Below are 17845 nucleotides of genomic sequence, written 5' to 3'. Positions count from 1 at the left end.
CACRGTAACAGGCTATTGGGATGCTGCCATCCATTGCACTATATTCAGTGTCGGCAGAAATAGCAAAGTCATTTCAAATTCTGTTTGCTGGAGTCAACTTAAGCCCCATGTGCTAGACAAGAAGCACTCTTCCCGGGCACTGTTTGGCAAATTAATGATCTCTGAAGCAGGAGCACAACTATGCTGCTAATAATCTTTTCTTTATGTTTCTTCCTTGTCCCGCTTCTTGCCCAAAATCAACAACCCAGCTTTAGCCCGACATGCCATTTTGACCGAAGTCATGGATTAATATGTGATGAATGCCCAGTTGGGTACGTGGGACCACGCTGTGAAAGGTAAGCAAGCACCATGCTTTTAACCATTTGAGATCTGAAACTAAGTATTAGTCACRTGGAGTTGTTCCTACCTTTTTATTACCTCCTCTTTTTTTTCCATCCCTATGTTCTGAATCTTACCAAAGAAGTTCCTGTACCACCTCCTCTGATGTCCATGTACTTGCATGTTTCTATASTTTTTATTCTAGTTTCCATCCTGTATATCAAAAAGTGCTTGTTTTATTACTTTATGGTTAAGTSCAAAGCTTCAAAGAAGCATTTGCTGAGAGGTAAGAACCCTTTACTTTAAATGACTCTCCAGCTTTTCTGTGGCCCTTCTGAGATTTATATAATTATTCTGTCTCTTTTGTCATTTCAATGTTTGGAGCATAGTGAATCAATTTCTCAATAAATTACTGCTGCCTCTTTTTGAAAAGTCAATATGCAGCCAGAGTGCAGTTGTCGCAGTAAGTTATTTGTTGGTTTTAATTTTTTTTTWAAAAAAACAAAATTTTACATCTTTGTTGTTTTTGGTTTCCTGCTACAGTCTCTATTTAGCAAGTAAAATAAGCTAAGTTTTAGGGACAGAAAAGGTAATCTCTATTTTTCAAAAACATACGAAGGGTCAATATGTATTTCATAAACTTCACTASTGCCTATACAAAAAGACAAATAAAAATTCCATGTCTAGTCTGTCTGTGGCTATGACAGCTCTGAATGATGTGTTAATAGTGAGAGAGAAATTTCCCACCCCCAATGACCCCACCTTTCTTCTTGTGTCCTGCTATTCTGAAAGGGCCACGTTTAGAATTTAAATGAAACAGGAGCCTAGTATAAGTGCTAATGCGAAGCCTATGGGAACCCCCTTGCACAGGAGCTGAGAGTACGTCACTATCTGTACTCCTTCCCATCCCGTGGGATTTCACGTGCATGGAACAGCTTTAAAGAGCAGTCAGCGTGCTGTGGGTACTCCACTAGCTGTTTGGAGGTCACCATGATCCCCTGTGACACTGCAGATGACCCTTTTTCAAGAGGGGGGAAGGAGCCAGGGGCGACTGGCTCCCCATGAGCACTTCTGTTTCTTAGTAGGCTTCTGCCGGTTGGCACTTCCATGAGCTGCTTGCAGTATTTTCCAACCTAAACCCTAAAAAAGATAAGGCCACTGAAGACTGTTAGGGTTTTCAGACTGGGATGCGGAAGAGGAAGAACGAAATACAGCCGATCAGGAAAGCAGGAACCTGGCCATRGCTTGTGAATCATCCTGTAGTTCTGTTTTTCCAATTTACATTCACAACTACTTCCTTTTAAATCCCCTACTGTGCTATATGTGTCCTAAAGTGAGAGTGCAGGCTGTCACCTGTTTCCACCCATCGTCACTGAGTCTGCTCCTGCTGAGTGTTATTTCTGCCTGTCTTTTCCTGTCTGTCTTGGAAGTCATCACCGTCCTTTCAACTAGTGGGCTGTGAAGTTAATGATGGCAGGAATAAATCAAATCAAGAGCACTTTGGCGGCAGTTTGTCAATGTGGGGTCATTGACAGCTCCCATTAGCAACAAGTGCTATTTCTGAGTGGAGCACAGGCTGTAGATGCCATAGGGTGGAATCTGAATAAGTGGCAGGCTTGGATTTTAGCCTGATTTCCTAAGGAAATGAAACTAGTGTGATCATTTTATGCATGTCTGGCTGACTGCTTGAAATGACATTTGAACTTGTAGGTCAATTTGAACCAAATTTGACAGAAGGGTAGGAGGTCTCAAAGATAATTGTTCCTGCAAGTTTTATGAAAAGTGGCTGAATGGAGGTTAATAGATCAGGACATAGCTAAGGGAGAGAATATGATGTGAACTCACACCTGATTAAACAGCAGAGACTACATGAGAGAGAGATTATTAAATGTCCTGCCCATAAGAAAACTTTCACAGGGCAAGAAAAAAAGCACTGCTGTAGCCTGAGGGATTACTCCCTGCTGAATAGCAACATCCTGCTGCAAATAATCATCCCTTGGCCTTGTAACCGTGAGGTATGTATCCATTGGAAACTAGACCATTAATTCCAGTGCTCATAAAACTATTTGCTTTTAATTGTAACAAGTTGCTTGGAAATGCCCACAGCTGTCAATAATCATCAACAGGAGAAAGCATGTAGCCTTTTGCTGTTAATAGTGATTGTAAAATTGCTAAAAGATTTTACATTAAATTTTCTTTCATTTTAGCACCTGCAAAGTGACATCTGATCTGAGTCATATGATTCATTAACTGAACAGTCCTAAACTATCATGAAGTACTTCATATAAAGTTCTGTACTGTATCTTTTTATTTGGCCTCCAAAATCATCGTGTTAGAGGGAGGTAAGGTCCTACATCCTGTGCTTAGCATATGTAGGACAGTATTATGTAAGATTCTTTCTTTATGAAGAATTATCACCTTAATGATTTACAAAAACCATTTGATATGAAATAGATAAATCCTTCAGGCTACATGATGCTTTTTTACACCTGGGTTGTAAAATATCAAAAAACGTGGTACTTCTCTCACTTGGACTTTTCAGGAAAAGGTTGCCAAAATTGCTGAATGTTCTGGAAGGCCTGGCTCCTGACACCATCAAAATAATACAAAATAATAGTAGATATAAACCATGTTGGGAGCTACCAGATATCTGTAGTTGTAGAGAAAGCCAGGCCAGGCTTTCCCATCTAGTCCTTTCCCCAAGAAATTAAATCTGTTTTCCTGCTCTCACTGCCCACTTCCCCAGGGTGTGGGACAGGACAAGCATTCTCCCAGTTCCCCTACAAAGGGTATGCAAGAAAGTCAAAAAATGTGTGCAAGCTGTCTGTGGGGCCCAACACATTTACACTGTAAAGCTGTGTGTTTTCCAGCCACCCAGTCACGATGTAGAGCAAAAGTTTGAAGTTTTAGGAGAAAGAAACAAAAGGGCTTAGAGTCTAGCTTCTCTTTTAGCCCTCCTAGATTCATGAATATGAGTCTAGCAATCTTTTTCCTCCTAGTATGTCTTCCACTAGAACCAAAAGTRCTAGTCATATTGCGGTTGTGATAGGAAAAGGATCAAATGTTCAGGAGATTTTATGCAACAGAAGTGTTGTGCAGGATTGTTTACAGGCTGCAAAGCTAGGCACTCTGAAGTTAGGCAACGACAGATTTATTCTTGGTCATGCATCCATAATATCTATGTTGTGCAWCTGAATTAAGATTTTTAATTGAGTATTCATAGGCCATTTCTCCACAGGACTTTTGCCCAGTCACATATATAAGTTGGTTACGTATAATTTTCAAAGCAACTGTAACTGTATTTCCAAACTCTCAACTGTTTGGCTCTGCAGCCTAAATTGACTTCATCTCAAGGGAATTTTTCCAATAAATATAAGGAAATATATGCAATATCTGTGTGCGTATGTGTATATTTCTGTGTATACACAAGATACRTGCATGTATATTTTTATATAGGAGCCCTGTATTCAGCACCAGTTGTACCAAAACAAATGATAAAAACATAAAGCATTAGAAAAGATGATACCTGTCATAGGATGCACCTGAATTTAAGGAYGCAAGTGAACATAGAAAGAGGAAGAGAGAAAAATACAGAAACATTCTTGCGTATMCTTCTTCTCAGCTCTTCTGTGTATTTTTTCTCATTCAGGGGGGTTCTGTTGTACTTGACAATCATTTAATAAGATACGTATTTTTTGTGGTGCATGAAAATAATTTTCCATGTCACATAAGTATTGTTTTTTAACTTGAAACTTCCCAAAGGTTTAATGCTTTGAATTTGAGAAGAGTAGCTGAAGCACAAGTGCCCTAAAGGGAACAAATATGAGATTAGTTCAAGTGGATTTTTTTTTTTTAATGTCACCTGCAACTTCAATGGAAGTGGAAGAAAAAGTGGATGAATTCACATGTAGATATATGCACATAGTCTTCGCCAACATTTGACTGTTTTTCCCCGGCTTTCAGGATTATCTTGAATCTAGATTCAAGATAATGTATGTATATATAGGTAGAATGTAGCTTTGTGATGGTGGTGGTTTCCACTAATTTTAATTGGCAAGGTCTAATCTGATGAGAATACAAAGCATTGTCAAAGTCTGCTGTTACTAATGGGAGGATATGATTAGCAGTGCATTTCTCACAATCCTGGGAGCATTTTTTCTGTGAACTGCTGTGTTAGTTGCTGTGAATGTTACCAAATACAGAGTAACGCTAAATGAAAGCGAAAGAGGAAACTGAATACACATGAAGTGAAGTCAAATAGATAAGTAGTGCCAAAAGCTATAGACTTATGACAAATACTCCCATGGTGAGGGAGAAAGATCTCATTGAAGCATGGGTGAAGCTTCACATGTCCATTTTAGATAATATAAGCTCCTCCATCTATTACTTAACTATTTTTCTGCTGTGATAAAACAGAGTTATTTTTATCTGTCTTAAGAAAGTTTCCTAGCCTTTGTAACTGAGATGTCATCTCTAGAAAAATGCTGATTTATTTGCCAAAAGTAAAGAAAATTTTGTGGTTGCTGAGATATCCTCCATCCAGGGAAAAGAAACCTGTTTCCTTGCATGGAATGCAAACAGGTGCAATATATACGTACACTGGTGGTAGGTTTTGAAAATAAAATGCCTGAATTGTACTAATGAATACTGACAGGATTTTGATGTATTATTGTTATGAGAAAATAATTGAGAGAGATGGCCATGCAAAAGGAATAAAGCACAGCGGGTTAGACTATGCAAATTTTATTCATGTTATTGAGTGCTTACAAGCATCCATACTGCTGGAGTATTTGTATAAATGTGTCATCTTCAGTCTTCATTTTGGATATTTTTAGAAAATGGAAAAAAAATTGTATTCTGTTTGTGTAATATGCTACCACAAAAAAACTGTTTGATTGGATCCAGCTATAATTTTCTCCCTCATCTTCTCCATCGTTTGTATAATTTTTGTCAATTATGTTAAATAATATTTTTAAAAGATTTTTGACTGCTTTGTTTAAGATCTGCTTGGAAGCTTCATGAGGTATTCCAGGTTTAAGGAAAAGAAATAATTTGATGAGCATAAAGGTTTTCTTAATGGGGCACAAGTGAAAGTATAATGGAACTTTGTGTTTCTGTACTGGGATGTTGCTCAAAATCCTTGCTCATCCATACTATCCAGTACTTTTACAAACAAGAGAGGATGTCTATGTACATTAGAACTGACTTAAAATAATAGGAAACATTAATTTATGCTATGTGGTTTATATTCTTTTTGTTTTCTTTACACTAGTTGGAGTACATCTGAGATTACATGAATAACAACATTAGCTGGAACTGGGGGAATTTTTCTTCTTTTTCCCTTTATAAGTTGGGCTTACTGTGAAGAGTGAGCAAATGTAATAGAAAGAGAAAGCAGACCAGAATATAAATAGAGACTAGTCTGGGAGACTAGCAGGGATTTGCTTTTATAATACACATGGATGTTAAGTCTTGATTCACTAACCTGTTTTACATGGGACTCRCAGAAAATTGCTGGTGGGAAAGGGAGAAAAGGAGGTGATGTTTTTAAATATCTCTGTTAAAATTTGCTATACAAAGGTATAGTATTCACCAACACAGTTCCTATGAAATAAACAATCTTTTCATTATCTGCATGCATACAGAAATAAGCTATTCATTAAACAATTCTAACCATGCAGTAGATCAGAGAAATGTAGGTCCGGTGAGGATCTTGTTAGGAAAACAAACAAATTTATATCTGTATTATTTTCTGAACTTATTTTTCTAAACCACACAAGTCTTTAAGGTGGAGGGAGAAAATCATCAGCCTTCCTGGGAAATGAGTACAGAAGACATCCACACATGATGTGTTGAAATACAAAGCCTATCTAACATGGACCTGAATTCCTCTAGGGTGCCAATAGACAGATTTCTTATGCTTTGTCTCGTCTTCAGTGCCAGTGACAAGATTTTTCTCCCACTGAAATCTAATTACTAGCAGAACTGGCAGGATTTCAGCTGGTACTGTATATACAGTGTTGTTAAAAAGGAGAAAAAGGCAGTGAGAAAAAAGACAAGAAACACTTGAAAGAAGATCAATCATTTTTAGTTATTAGTGAGTCAACAAAACTAAATATTTTTCATAAGARGATTGTCCTAAATGATGGTGTCTTTTACCTTAGGTGTGCAGAAGGCTATTTTGGACAACCTTTAATACCAGGCGGATCATGCCAGCCATGCCAGTGTAATGACAACCTYGACTTCTCCATTCCTGGCAGCTGTGACAGCTTGTCTGGAGCTTGCCTGATATGTAAGCCAGGTACAACAGGCCAATATTGTGAGAGGTGTGCTGATGGATATTTTGGAGATGCTCTTGATGCAAGGAACTGTCAACGTAAGTCATGAACTTTTACTGCTCCTGACAGAATTGATCTATTCTATATCAGTGTTCTTGAGAGGAAGAATGTGCCTCTGTATGTGTGAGTGGGAGAATGATACGATATACTTAAACCTTGAATAATAATAGTGTTCTACTTGTATCTGCATTTAGAAAGGGAGATTTCAAAGTAAATAGAAAGGAGAGCCTATTAAAAAAGCCTTCCTGCTGTAGCTGAAGCAGTAATGAAGCAGACATGCAGGAAGCCTGGGAGAGCTCAGCATTGGATGGAAGAAAAAGGTTAGACTAAATGTCAGATCCACAAAAATAAATGCAAATAAATAAAAATGATACATTAAAAATGCTATAAGCCATAGAGGAAAAAATCCATTTACTAGTAGAACTGGCACTGAAAGGAGGAGGGAATGATATTTCAGTGACTGTAGGGTCCAAACTTAGCAGGACTTGGAACCTCTTCACTACCACGAGAACTCTATAAGAATTAGGAGCTGCTGCCTTGAATCACCTGCCCCCTGCAAAGCAGAGCCTACCAGCTCCTGCCGAGTTTCCTGTGGTGCTGTGGTGGARTATGCCTGGCGCTGCAGCAAGCTATTACTGCTCAACTGGTTGGTGGCATGTCATTTAAGGATGAGCCCCAGCTCCAGAGTCAGTCTTCCCCACAACGATTTCACAAAATCGTTGATTGCAGTTAGAAGATTCAGGAGGAGCAGGAGCTAATCCTAGTAAGCAGCAGTAGATTTCTTGCATCTGTGGGCGGCTGTAGCTGTCATTGAGTTCTTGCTGTCACAATTCAGAATGCAACTATTAGCCAGAATCAATGGGTTTTAAATTAAAAAACATTCATRTATCATCCCACCCCATTCTGAGGATGGAATACAACAGGTTATTGGCTGAAAGAGCAGAGTATTTTATTTCACTGCCACTAGGACTTAATCCTCTTCTTTCATTGTGATAAACTCAGAGCAACTCCATCAAGTACRAAAGTGTTACATCAGGATAAAATGYAAGTAAAAGAGTTGGGCCAGTGTCTTGTTGCTGTGTGTGGGAACACAGGGAGTGCTTTAGCAGCACATGCTGCAAGCGCAAAAGTCTGAGGCACTGGTGTTCGCTCCCAGGATTCAGTCTATTAGCAGGTTGCAGTTTGACAGGAAGAATACAATGTTCTGCTGGACCACTGCAGGCTCCACTGGAGCCAGCAAGACATAAAACATCACCAAAATTCTCTGCTAAGGTTAGGAAACACTGATAAAGATAAAACAACGGACAGCCATGAAGACATATCCCTGTTTATATGCTTTATGTACGGCTTTATACAATACAGGATAAAAATTGGACAGTTGCGTGTAATCTTTGCACTAGTTAACCATTCATGATGAACGATATTGTAAAATTTATGGCATTAAGTGTGTAACGTGATTTAAAAAGCAGGGCATTTCAAAAATCATAGCTTCCAGTATCTTGTCACCCTTCCTCAGGCATTGACAGGTCTGTTGCTTTGAACCCTTCCACAGTAGTGGCAGCTGCATAGAAGAGAGATGTAATATGAGGAGAGCTCAGAAAACACACAATTAAAAATAAAAAGTATTAAAAATAAATACATATTTAATGTAGAATTACAGGCTTTGCTTTTGTCGTTAGTATCACTGACAAGGGGAGCCCCATAATGTATTCATCTCCTTGTGCTCACAGTTACCTTGCATTCATCTTCTCCCCATCTTTCATGTGGATTTTCTTTTTGCATATGACTTTTTATTTCCTTCGCAGACTTCCATGAAGTTTGCCCTGCAGCTACAATATCAGAGGGACTGTGCCTTTGCTTTGTTGTTTTCAATTTCGTTCCTTATTAAAAAGCCAGATCCAAGAGTATTGCAAGGCATGAATTTTGCTCTCAAATTATTTTTTGAAATATTTCTTACTTTCTAAAGTACAATGCTGTTGTCATGTGCATTAACCATTTCAAATGACAGCACAGCTTTGTATCATTACAGCATCTCTGAATTTCTTGGTGTATCTGTAAAAAATAATAAATCTAAGAGCACTGAGCAAGTGTCCTAGGTTTATTTGATTAGATTCTTGCAGGTTGTTTTTTGGTGATCAAGTGGGAAACAGCATGGTGTGCTGAAGCAAATAGCTACAGGTTATGCTGAAATCAGTACAGCTAGGTGACATGAGATGAATTAAAGCAGATACTCAAGGATGTCTGTGTGCCTGTGCATAAGTATGAATGTTGGAGGAGGATAAATGTGTAGGTTGATTATAAATATTGATTATAAATACACACTCATAAATATTTATAATCAATATTGAGAGAGAATGAGAGGAGTCTTGACCAGTGTCATTTGGGGAGAAAGTAAGACAAATTTTTCTGACAGGCTCTATTGTATTATGGCAATTATTTAAAGTTTGAACAGTAGCTAGTTTTCCCAGTAGAGGTGGATGAATGAGAAGACTTTAGGTAAGATAAATGCAATTAATCAGATTGAGCAACAGTTTAGCAGATGAATAGCCCTGACTACATATTTCTTCTGTATGTACGTACTGCCAGAGCCAAGAAAAACACCCAAAGCCTTTATTAGCAAATGTTGCCTTACCGCTATATTGCACTCAGAGTCATCTGTGACTAAGCAAAGAATACATCATATGTTATTTTGGGTAATATATAATATAAATAGGACAAACCTATCTGTATGTAAAAACAACGTAAATTCTTTTTTTTTGGATTTTTGTGGTGTCATATGCTTGATAAGCAAAAAAATTTAAATAAGCTTTAGGCCTAGTTTTTTGGGGGTTGTGTATAAATGTTGGTAAATACTAACTACTGATTTGCATTGAAGACTGTGTTTTTGTGAGTTCAGGCTTATACATTGTCTTTCTCTGCTGACCATTGTAATTGGAAAGTTCCTTGGAATGTTTCTGTAATTCTTGTCGCTGTGTGTACAGTTTGGAGTAATATTTTAAAATATACATAATATGGTAGTGCATAAAGAGAGCTGTACACAGGATGAAGAAGGAGTGTTGAAAAGTTAGAGTGAAAGGAAAAGAGAAGCGATGTTAATTACAGCAGAAGTGTTTTTAAATGTTTATAATTTTTAAGTATATCACAAATAATAAAGAGATCAAAACCTCTGAAGACCCAAAGCAGCATTGTGAACTAGGGCTGCCAGACTAACATTAGTGCCCCACATGTTTTTGCAGTTATTTATTCCATTATGTGACATATCTTTGCAAACATTTGAGAAATAAAGCTGCAAATGGCCTGGCAAGTCATAAAGTCTCTTTCATTTAAATGAAACAACAGGCAAAAAAAAAAAAAAGAAAGAAAAAAAAGAAAAAAGAAAAGAAAGAAAGAAAAAGAAAAAAGAAAACTTCAGTTTACAGTCTAGCAAGTCCAATAAAGTTATAAAGAAGATCCTCCTGTAACAGCCTAAACAGAGATGAGACAACTGCTTTATCTCAAGTGGTACCTTGTGACATGCAATGGTGTAATTGCCATGTGTTTGCTGTTGGAACTCCTAAGTGTTTCCTAAAATGAAGCTGTCAGCTGGAGAAAAAGACCAGACACATGCAGTCAGGGCACTGCAAGAAGGGAAAATGTGGATTGACACCCTGGTTTAAGGAATAAATTGATGAATATAATAATGATAAATATAGAGGTGAATATGATATAGAAATGAATATATAATTGAATGATGAAATATGAGAAATATAGAGATGGTAAATATATATGTTCATATATATGATGAGTATAATATAGAGATGAATATGATAAATACAAATATGTGGATTCATTCCCCTCTGGAAGAGGGGAACGTGCAAGGACCAGCTCTTGCTAATAGAACTGGGGGCTGTATGGTCACACAGTCCCTGTAACACCTAGTCACATCCCTTAGCACTGTGAGTACCTCGGGGATCTTTCTGATCTCTGTGTGCCAAAATAATTGTAGTGGAAGAGCAGAGAGGGTGGTAGAACAGCTTCCTAGAAGTTCTTTCTAAAACATGAGAATTTAGAAGTCAAAAGCATTGCTATTTTCCTGAAGGATCAGCCACCTTTTTTTTTTTTTTTTTTTTTTTAATGCTCAAGAGAGTGTTGTGATGATTTAGGCCAGTCAGCCGGGATCCTGTGAACAAGGATGCAGGAGAGGTGTGGGAGTCTCCCGGGGCCGTGCTCAGGGGGCTGCCCACGAGGAGAAGCGCTCACAGACCGATCTGCGAGGCAGCAGTGACACCCTAGTAACACCGTACGGCAGGACTGCCGGGGCTGCATCCCGTACAGAGCWGTGTAAGAGTCTGAACCGCTCTTCTGGCAGCGCCAACCTGCCTACCCCAAGGCTTGGGACAAGGGCCAAGTTGCCCTGAGGCAGCAGATCCTGAGAGTGAAAGAGCCCTTCATTACCCATCGCTCAGTTTGTCCTGAAATTTGGCACCCGCAATTCGAACTGCCAAAGGCATTGTTTTAAAAACCTATTTCTCCATCATCGTGTCCTCAATGATGTACTCTAATTCTCCACTTTTGATCTGAGAGGCACGTATAAAACAAGTTGTTTTTATAGCTGAAACAGAATTCTTCAGCATAGCAATTTGGAGCAAAATTATTTAGTAATAAGGATAGATAAATGTGYACTGTCATCATATGGGATTTAATAATTTGCCTTGCCGCTTTACTCAGGCCCACCTTCTTGTATTTCTCATGGTGTCAGAAGCAGCACTGTAAATGTCTGGCTGTTAGAGTTAGCTTCAGTGGCGTAGGTATTTCAGTCTGACCTCTATCTCCGAGAAGTGTATACTACCAAGCGCTTCCTATTCCCCTGCAGCCTGTCGCTGTAACATCAACGGCTCCTTCTCAGAGATCTGTGACTCTCGGACAGGACAGTGTGAGTGCAAAGCCAACGTGATCGGGCGCCGGTGTGACATGTGCAAGGTGGGTGATAGGAAAGTATGTCTTTTTTCAGTTTTCTTCTGTGCTTGAAATAACTAAATACAGTCTAGTTTTGGACAGGTTTTTGTTGTTAATTTTTCACTTAGAACATACRTAAATTGTTTCTATGTGCAGGGAGAAAGGTAAAATGGCTCTATCTTTAGAATATTTTCCAAAGATTTTCTAGAACAAAACTCAGAACAAAAGGAAATCTCCTTTTGCATACAATGAAAATATATTTTAAGCTTCACTGTACATATAAATACATTTTTGTATATGGTATATGCACTTTAAATTTTGAATGTTTGATGCAAATAATCTGCATTTAACCATTTGATGCAAATGGTTAAATCTATTACAGTTCTGGGAAAAAAAATCTCCCTGTGAAGAGAATTGCAAAATAGCTGGTAGTATCCGATTTTCAAAAAGGCAGAATGCTAGTTTACTTCTGCTATGAAAGTGGTACTTTTATGGGGTTTTTTGTTTTTTCATAAGGGTTCTTTTCTTATTGTCCAAATGACGGATTTTTTTGGTGAAAGTGTCTTCTGCCTTGATGTTGTTTTGCTATCATATAAATCRCATATAATCACATAATAAACCGTGTGTTTCATGAACTTTCCCAGAGAGCTTTCTTTAGGCTGCTAAGCAGTATGTTATGGATGCTGGCAGCATGACAGCTGTTGGGCCTGTGTCCTCAAGACACCTCAGTGCATTTGTAACTTAAAGCACGTGAATGATTTTGTAGAAATCACTARGATTATTTTCACTCTTAAAGCCACATACTTTCTGAAGGGGTTTGCTGGGGGAGAACAGTCTATTTTCAACAGTATTCAATGATTCTATTCCAAGAAAAGCCATTGGTATCAATGGAATTTGTGCTAGACTGTGTCATGTATACAGAAAATATGTCAAGCTTTTTACTACAGTATTGGCTGTTAGTTGTGGAATTATTCTTTGTTTATTACTACTCTTTATTCCTATCCTCTTTTATCTGATGTAGTCTCTTTGCCTTTACCTTCTAACCCGTGTTTACCTTTCATTCTTAAAGCCCAGCTACTTCTGGGCCCCAGCAAAGCAGTTTTGTGTACCCTGTGGCTGCAGTGCCGTAGGATCCATGTCACTGCACTGTGATATGTCAGGAAGATGCATCTGCAAATCAGGATTCACGGGCAAACGCTGTGAAATCAGCAGACAGGTGCCTAAATTGAAAGCAAATGCACGAAGCAGTCAGCAGATCCGAGTCCCCCCTCGGAGATGGGGCTTCAGCAGTGCCAGTGGGTGCCCACGGGGTGCTTACAGGCCTGCTACTCTGGTAATCAGAAACTGTGTGCGTTGCATGGGCTGGAATCTCATACTTGTTTGTGTTTGGAGCTCCTGCAGATTTTTTTTTTTTTTTTAATATGTGCTCCAATTTATGAGTGCACAGGTTCAAAAGATAGGCAGCCTTTTAGGATATTTCCTCGCTTTTAGGCTTTGGCATAGTGCAAATAACAAGGTAGGCCAGCAGACAAATAACTGGAATAAATCCAGAAGCAACACAATCAGCAGCTGTATGTGCTAAATGTATGAGTCACGTACTCACCTCAATGAAGTCAGTGGGATTTTCCATGGAAAATTGCCGTGGAAAAATTTTCCAGCAGGGTTCCTGCATCCTGACCTAATTCAAGAAACCGAAAGTTTAAGGAGTGTGTGAGGAGGACCAGTCCCAGAGGCAAAGTGTTAAGATCTTGAAATATCAAACATGACAGGTATTAAAAGTTCTCATGTTTGAGCCACATTTTATTTTTTAACCAGACCAAGTACCCATTATTTGGATGTAATTCCTAACATGACAGAAGTATTGGTATGTTCTCACATATAAAGCAGCTTGTTTCCTAAAATATGTAATTATGATTCAACTGTTCCTAACTAAACAATATTTAAGGTCTGTGGTCCCTTCCCCTGCTGCCCAAAAAAACCAGACCAAACCAAACTTCCACACTTAATCTCACCCTGTTTGAAAAAAAGTCTGGCAATGTTTTGTCTTCCAGAATCAAACAGCAGGACCTGCGCCTCACCTGCTCACATGGGTTCCTCTAGGAGTGTGAACTGTCATCTATCTAACGTATTTTACACAACCACCTTGCCCACAAAAGCATTCCCCATGCCCTGATGCAGGCATGCAAGATAATGTACATGTTCAGAAAATTCATCATATTTCCTCGGTGTCATCTGGGATCTCCATATATTCTTCAATAAATATGATTCTTTGAATTCCCGTGTATAAGCAGGCTTCAGTGAGGGTTCATCTTGGGGGTTCATCACAGGGCTTTGCATGACTGATCAAAATGTCTTTCACTGTGCAGAGCTCATCACAGAATCCGACCCAGCATGCTAGTGATCCTTTCTGCCTTTGCTCCGTGTGGAGTGCTACCGCATCAGACTGTTCTTCTGTTTTTCACCCTTACAAACAGAATTTATTAGATTCTATCAAACCTTTTATTGAGAGCTGAGCAGCGTGCTGTGCATTGGTTACTTCACTGTATTAATCTGAATGTCTGTTCTGAGAATTTTTTTAATCTTCGTGTTCCTGTCTTTGTTTCTTTTTCTTCCTTGTGTAAAAGAAATCTTTAGAGTCTATATATTTAATTGAACCTTGGAGTTTAATTATATGAGTTTGAGTATTTCTTTCCTTCTGATATACTGTGTATAGGCTGAAGTATGTAATTGGTAAAACATTTCATTATAGAATTTGGATATGAAAATCTGAGTAATTTCTTACTATATGTATAATCAAGCATTTACCTAGTTTCGTATGATTCTTCAGGCCAAATTCTGACCATAGATTTCACCCTGTATTCTGATTCCTATCAGTGGATTTTCTGTGGGAAGATGGAACCTCAATATTTATCTCAGAAATCAGATTTCAATACTTTACATGGAAATCTGCTGAAATCTCTGGGTTTTCATGTACAGGAGAAGTTAGGAATTCCACTTTGGAATAAATCCTTGTAAAATGCAAGTCAGTGCAGTTTCCCTGACTTTAACAAGTCTGCACTGATTTGTACCAGGTAGAAATTTAAAACTATATGAATGGGTCACACAGTAACACATTTTATAAGTGAGTATTTTTCCCTTTATTCCTTATATATTCATTAGCACTATTTTTTTAATCTCATTTTTTAAATTTTGGTTTCCTAGTAAGCTCTCTGAAACGTATTGCCTATAGTACATTCCTTATAGCAATAGATAATACTCTGAAATCTTTATTCCTGTTCAGCTGTGTGACGTATTCAGTGCCCTCATCTCAGTTTTGCCCCCTGCAGTTCGATGTGTTAAGAGTAATATTCCCATGCAGAAGAGGAAAGAACTACCCTGCTCTCTCTACTCGCTCAGCTTTTCCTCTTTTCTCCCAGTAATYGTTCCATGAACTAATTGTTCTTCCTCTGTCTTGGCAGCCTGAAACATTTGACTTAGAGTCTTCAAGGGGATGTGTTCCCTGCAATTGCAATTCTTTTGGTTCCAAGTCCTTTGACTGCGATGGAGAAGGACAGTGTTACTGCCAGCCTGGAGTGGCAGGAAAGAAGTGTGACCGCTGCGCTCACGGATTTTACAACTTTGAAGAAGGAGGCTGTACTCGTATGTAAATGCTTAGTGGCCAAAAACTGGCTTTTTAAATTGTCATTCTTGTTCTACCTCTAAGGTTTTAGTTAGCCTGGTCTTGCATTGCTCTGCAAACTTACCTGACAGGGCAGCATATTCATGGACAGCTCTGTTAATCAATCAGCTGGCAAAGAGGGTGATCTGCAAGTACAGAACACACAGGCTATTTCTGCTATTTTATGATCAGTTTATAGGAATGAGGATGTCCTTCTCTCCATGTACTTTCTGCTGAAGAAGTTCTTATAATTTAGCTGCGCAGAAGTATCGTAGAAGGCTGATTAGGGTGCCTGCCAAATCACGTCAGCTTGAAGGGATGTGAATAGAAAAAATCACTTTGTTTCTAGTCTTATCCCAAAACTTTTCACATCACATCCATGTCCTTACACGGATGATCCTTATTTATTAAATCTCTACACAGTAATATTTAGGACCTTGCTTATATGTGTTTTGTGTACAACAAGATATTTACATAAAAACCTTGATGTCCTTGTGGAATTGAAAAGTATCCTGTTTCAGATGCTGAAATTCTATCATCAAACATAAATTTTTCCAGCTGCTTCTTTACATTTATGGTTGTTCTTCTGAACATTAGGTCAAACACCAAAATAAATGTTTTCTGTCCTTAGAGCAGTACAAATTGCAAGGTCAAAAGAAACTAATCCATTGGTCTCTTCATAGAGAAATATCCACCTTTGCTGGTAGATGGGTAGCAGAACTGTATTTTTTTTTTACATCTCAAGGACTCGTTTAGGCCTGATTGCAGGAGACCCAGATAACAGTCTGCTGCAGCCGGCTGCTGGGCTGCCAGCAGAGCCGGGGCCCCGCAGCAGTCTTTGCTGATGGCAGAGTGCTCTAAATCCAAGCATATTGCTGCTATTATTTTTTAGGCAAAAGCTGTAGTGAGTATTATTTCCAGAAGCAGAAATCGCCATCCTTCCTGTCCTGTTCTTCCTCCTCCTTTCTTGCCATCAATGGCAGCCAGCAGGAGCAGCAGACCTAGCTCTAGCTCTTTCTCTCTCTTTTTTTTTTTTTTTTTTTTTTTTTGGTGGAAAGAACTCCATAAAAAGCCAGGTTTTTTCTAGAAGGAGCATCCAAGCCCCAAGATCCACTTATGTACAACAAAATTCAGTTTTATTCAGTTTCACCTATACTGTTGATAAACTTTGAACCAGACTGGATTATAGATCATTTCCGAAAACACTGCTCTGGAGTTGTCTCCACAGGAAAGAGAGGCTAAGATGATGTTTGCCATGTTGTAAAGTTCAAACACACTGGCACCGTGGAAAAGGGAGAAGTTGTTTCTCAGGCTCACTGCTGAGAGAGCGTGAAATAAAAAGCAAATGATATCTGCAGTCCTAAAGCTCTTAGCATACTCAGGGAGGAAAAAATACTATAGATGATGTTCACGATTAGCCTCTAACATTTCACACTTGAAAAGTGCATCACCTTTGCAAAATATTACAAAATGTTGTTCATTTCCTATAGCTGGGGAAGTGAAATGAGAGGGGAATTAACAAGATTTCACATTAAAATTTTTAACTACTCTCTTGGCAAGAGCAAAAAGACAGAATTTAAGGAGCAGTGCTGAAGTTGGAAAGGGGTGTAAATTCAAACAATCTTTTAAATAGAAATATTTCTGCCTATGGTCATCAAATATTTTGAATAACCTAAGCAGCTTAATATGCTCAGAAAATTCAGATGTTTAGAAGTTTCAAAGTGAAGACAACAGATGGAGAGGATTTCTTTTTTAAAAATGCTCTTTCTTTCCCCATTTATTTTGAGTAGACTTTTTATGCATTCCTTCAAAAGACAAAAAAAAGAATTAAATTATGAATCACAGAGAAAATCAGAAATTTAATAAAAGTATATCAAATCATGCTAGGAAAAATGCGCAAAAAAGAATATCATAGTGACAGTTAAGTATAGAATAAAATATTGGACCTCTTTTATCTAGCATTTATCCAAAAAGAATATAATTTGTTTTTTTTCTTGTGCAATAAAAAACCATAAAGCTTAAGAAAAAAAAAAAGCTAAAGCATCATCAGTTAGAGTTGAGATACTAGCAGCAAAGATATGAGAGATCTGTTGCACTATTGTTTGCAACAAATGAGTTGTATCTTTATCCATATTCTTTTTAATAATGATAATAGTAAAAATGCAAAAAAATGCTATATTGTTTTCTTCCCCTCCTCCCCCTGTTTACCAATTTTCTCTAGGAACTGGAAATCCAACCAGCAGCCAAATACCTCAGTCTCACAATGAAAGATGTGTTTGTGAAACATCTTCAAGCCACAGGAAGTCAAAAGATCCTATGTAGGGTGTTTTCATGTCTTGTTCCTGGCATAGCTGAGGCAGAAATTAGCATCGTCTTTGCGCTGGTTTACCTCATTTTGGAAGTATTGGTGGGATAAAAGAAAGGTCACTTTTCTTTTTAGCTGTAGATAAGAGCTCTAGCTTTGCACTTCACACATTATCTAATTTTTCTTCAAATGGAGGTGTTTCATGCAATAAAGGCAATGAATAGAAATACAGCCCTCAGCAATGGGACATTATGTTACACTGCCCTAGAAAGATTTCAAGGAACAGGGTAT

The 17845-nt window shown here is 38.2% G+C and overlaps 1 protein-coding gene across 6 annotated transcripts in view; it reads left to right on the top strand.

The window, feature by feature from the left end:
- The window catches only part of LAMA2 (laminin subunit alpha 2), a 376763-nt gene that overhangs the window by 225309 nt on the left and 133609 nt on the right, over positions 1-17845 (top strand). For 4 of the 6 annotated variants that reach the window (XM_085314063.1, XM_085314044.1, XM_085314054.1 and 1 more), the window contains exons 18-22: positions 249-335; positions 6483-6694; positions 11509-11615; positions 12661-12924; positions 15050-15230. In XM_085314063.1, coding sequence (XP_085170189.1) covers positions 249-335; positions 6483-6694; positions 11509-11615; positions 12661-12924; positions 15050-15230 — 851 coding nt within the window. The remainder of the gene's footprint in view (positions 1-248; positions 336-6482; positions 6695-11508; positions 11616-12660; positions 12925-15049; positions 15231-17845) is intronic. The other 2 variants (XM_085314080.1, XM_085314071.1) reach the window with 1 other exon arrangement.

The sequence above is a fragment of the Rhea americana genome, unplaced genomic scaffold (genome assembly GCF_003343005.1).
Source record: "Rhea americana isolate MKP2758 unplaced genomic scaffold, rheAme1 scaffold_110, whole genome shotgun sequence".
NCBI lineage: Eukaryota > Metazoa > Chordata > Aves > Rheiformes > Rheidae > Rhea > Rhea americana.
The sequence above is the reverse complement of the archived record's forward strand: the minus strand, read 5'-3'. Positions and strand labels throughout refer to the sequence as shown.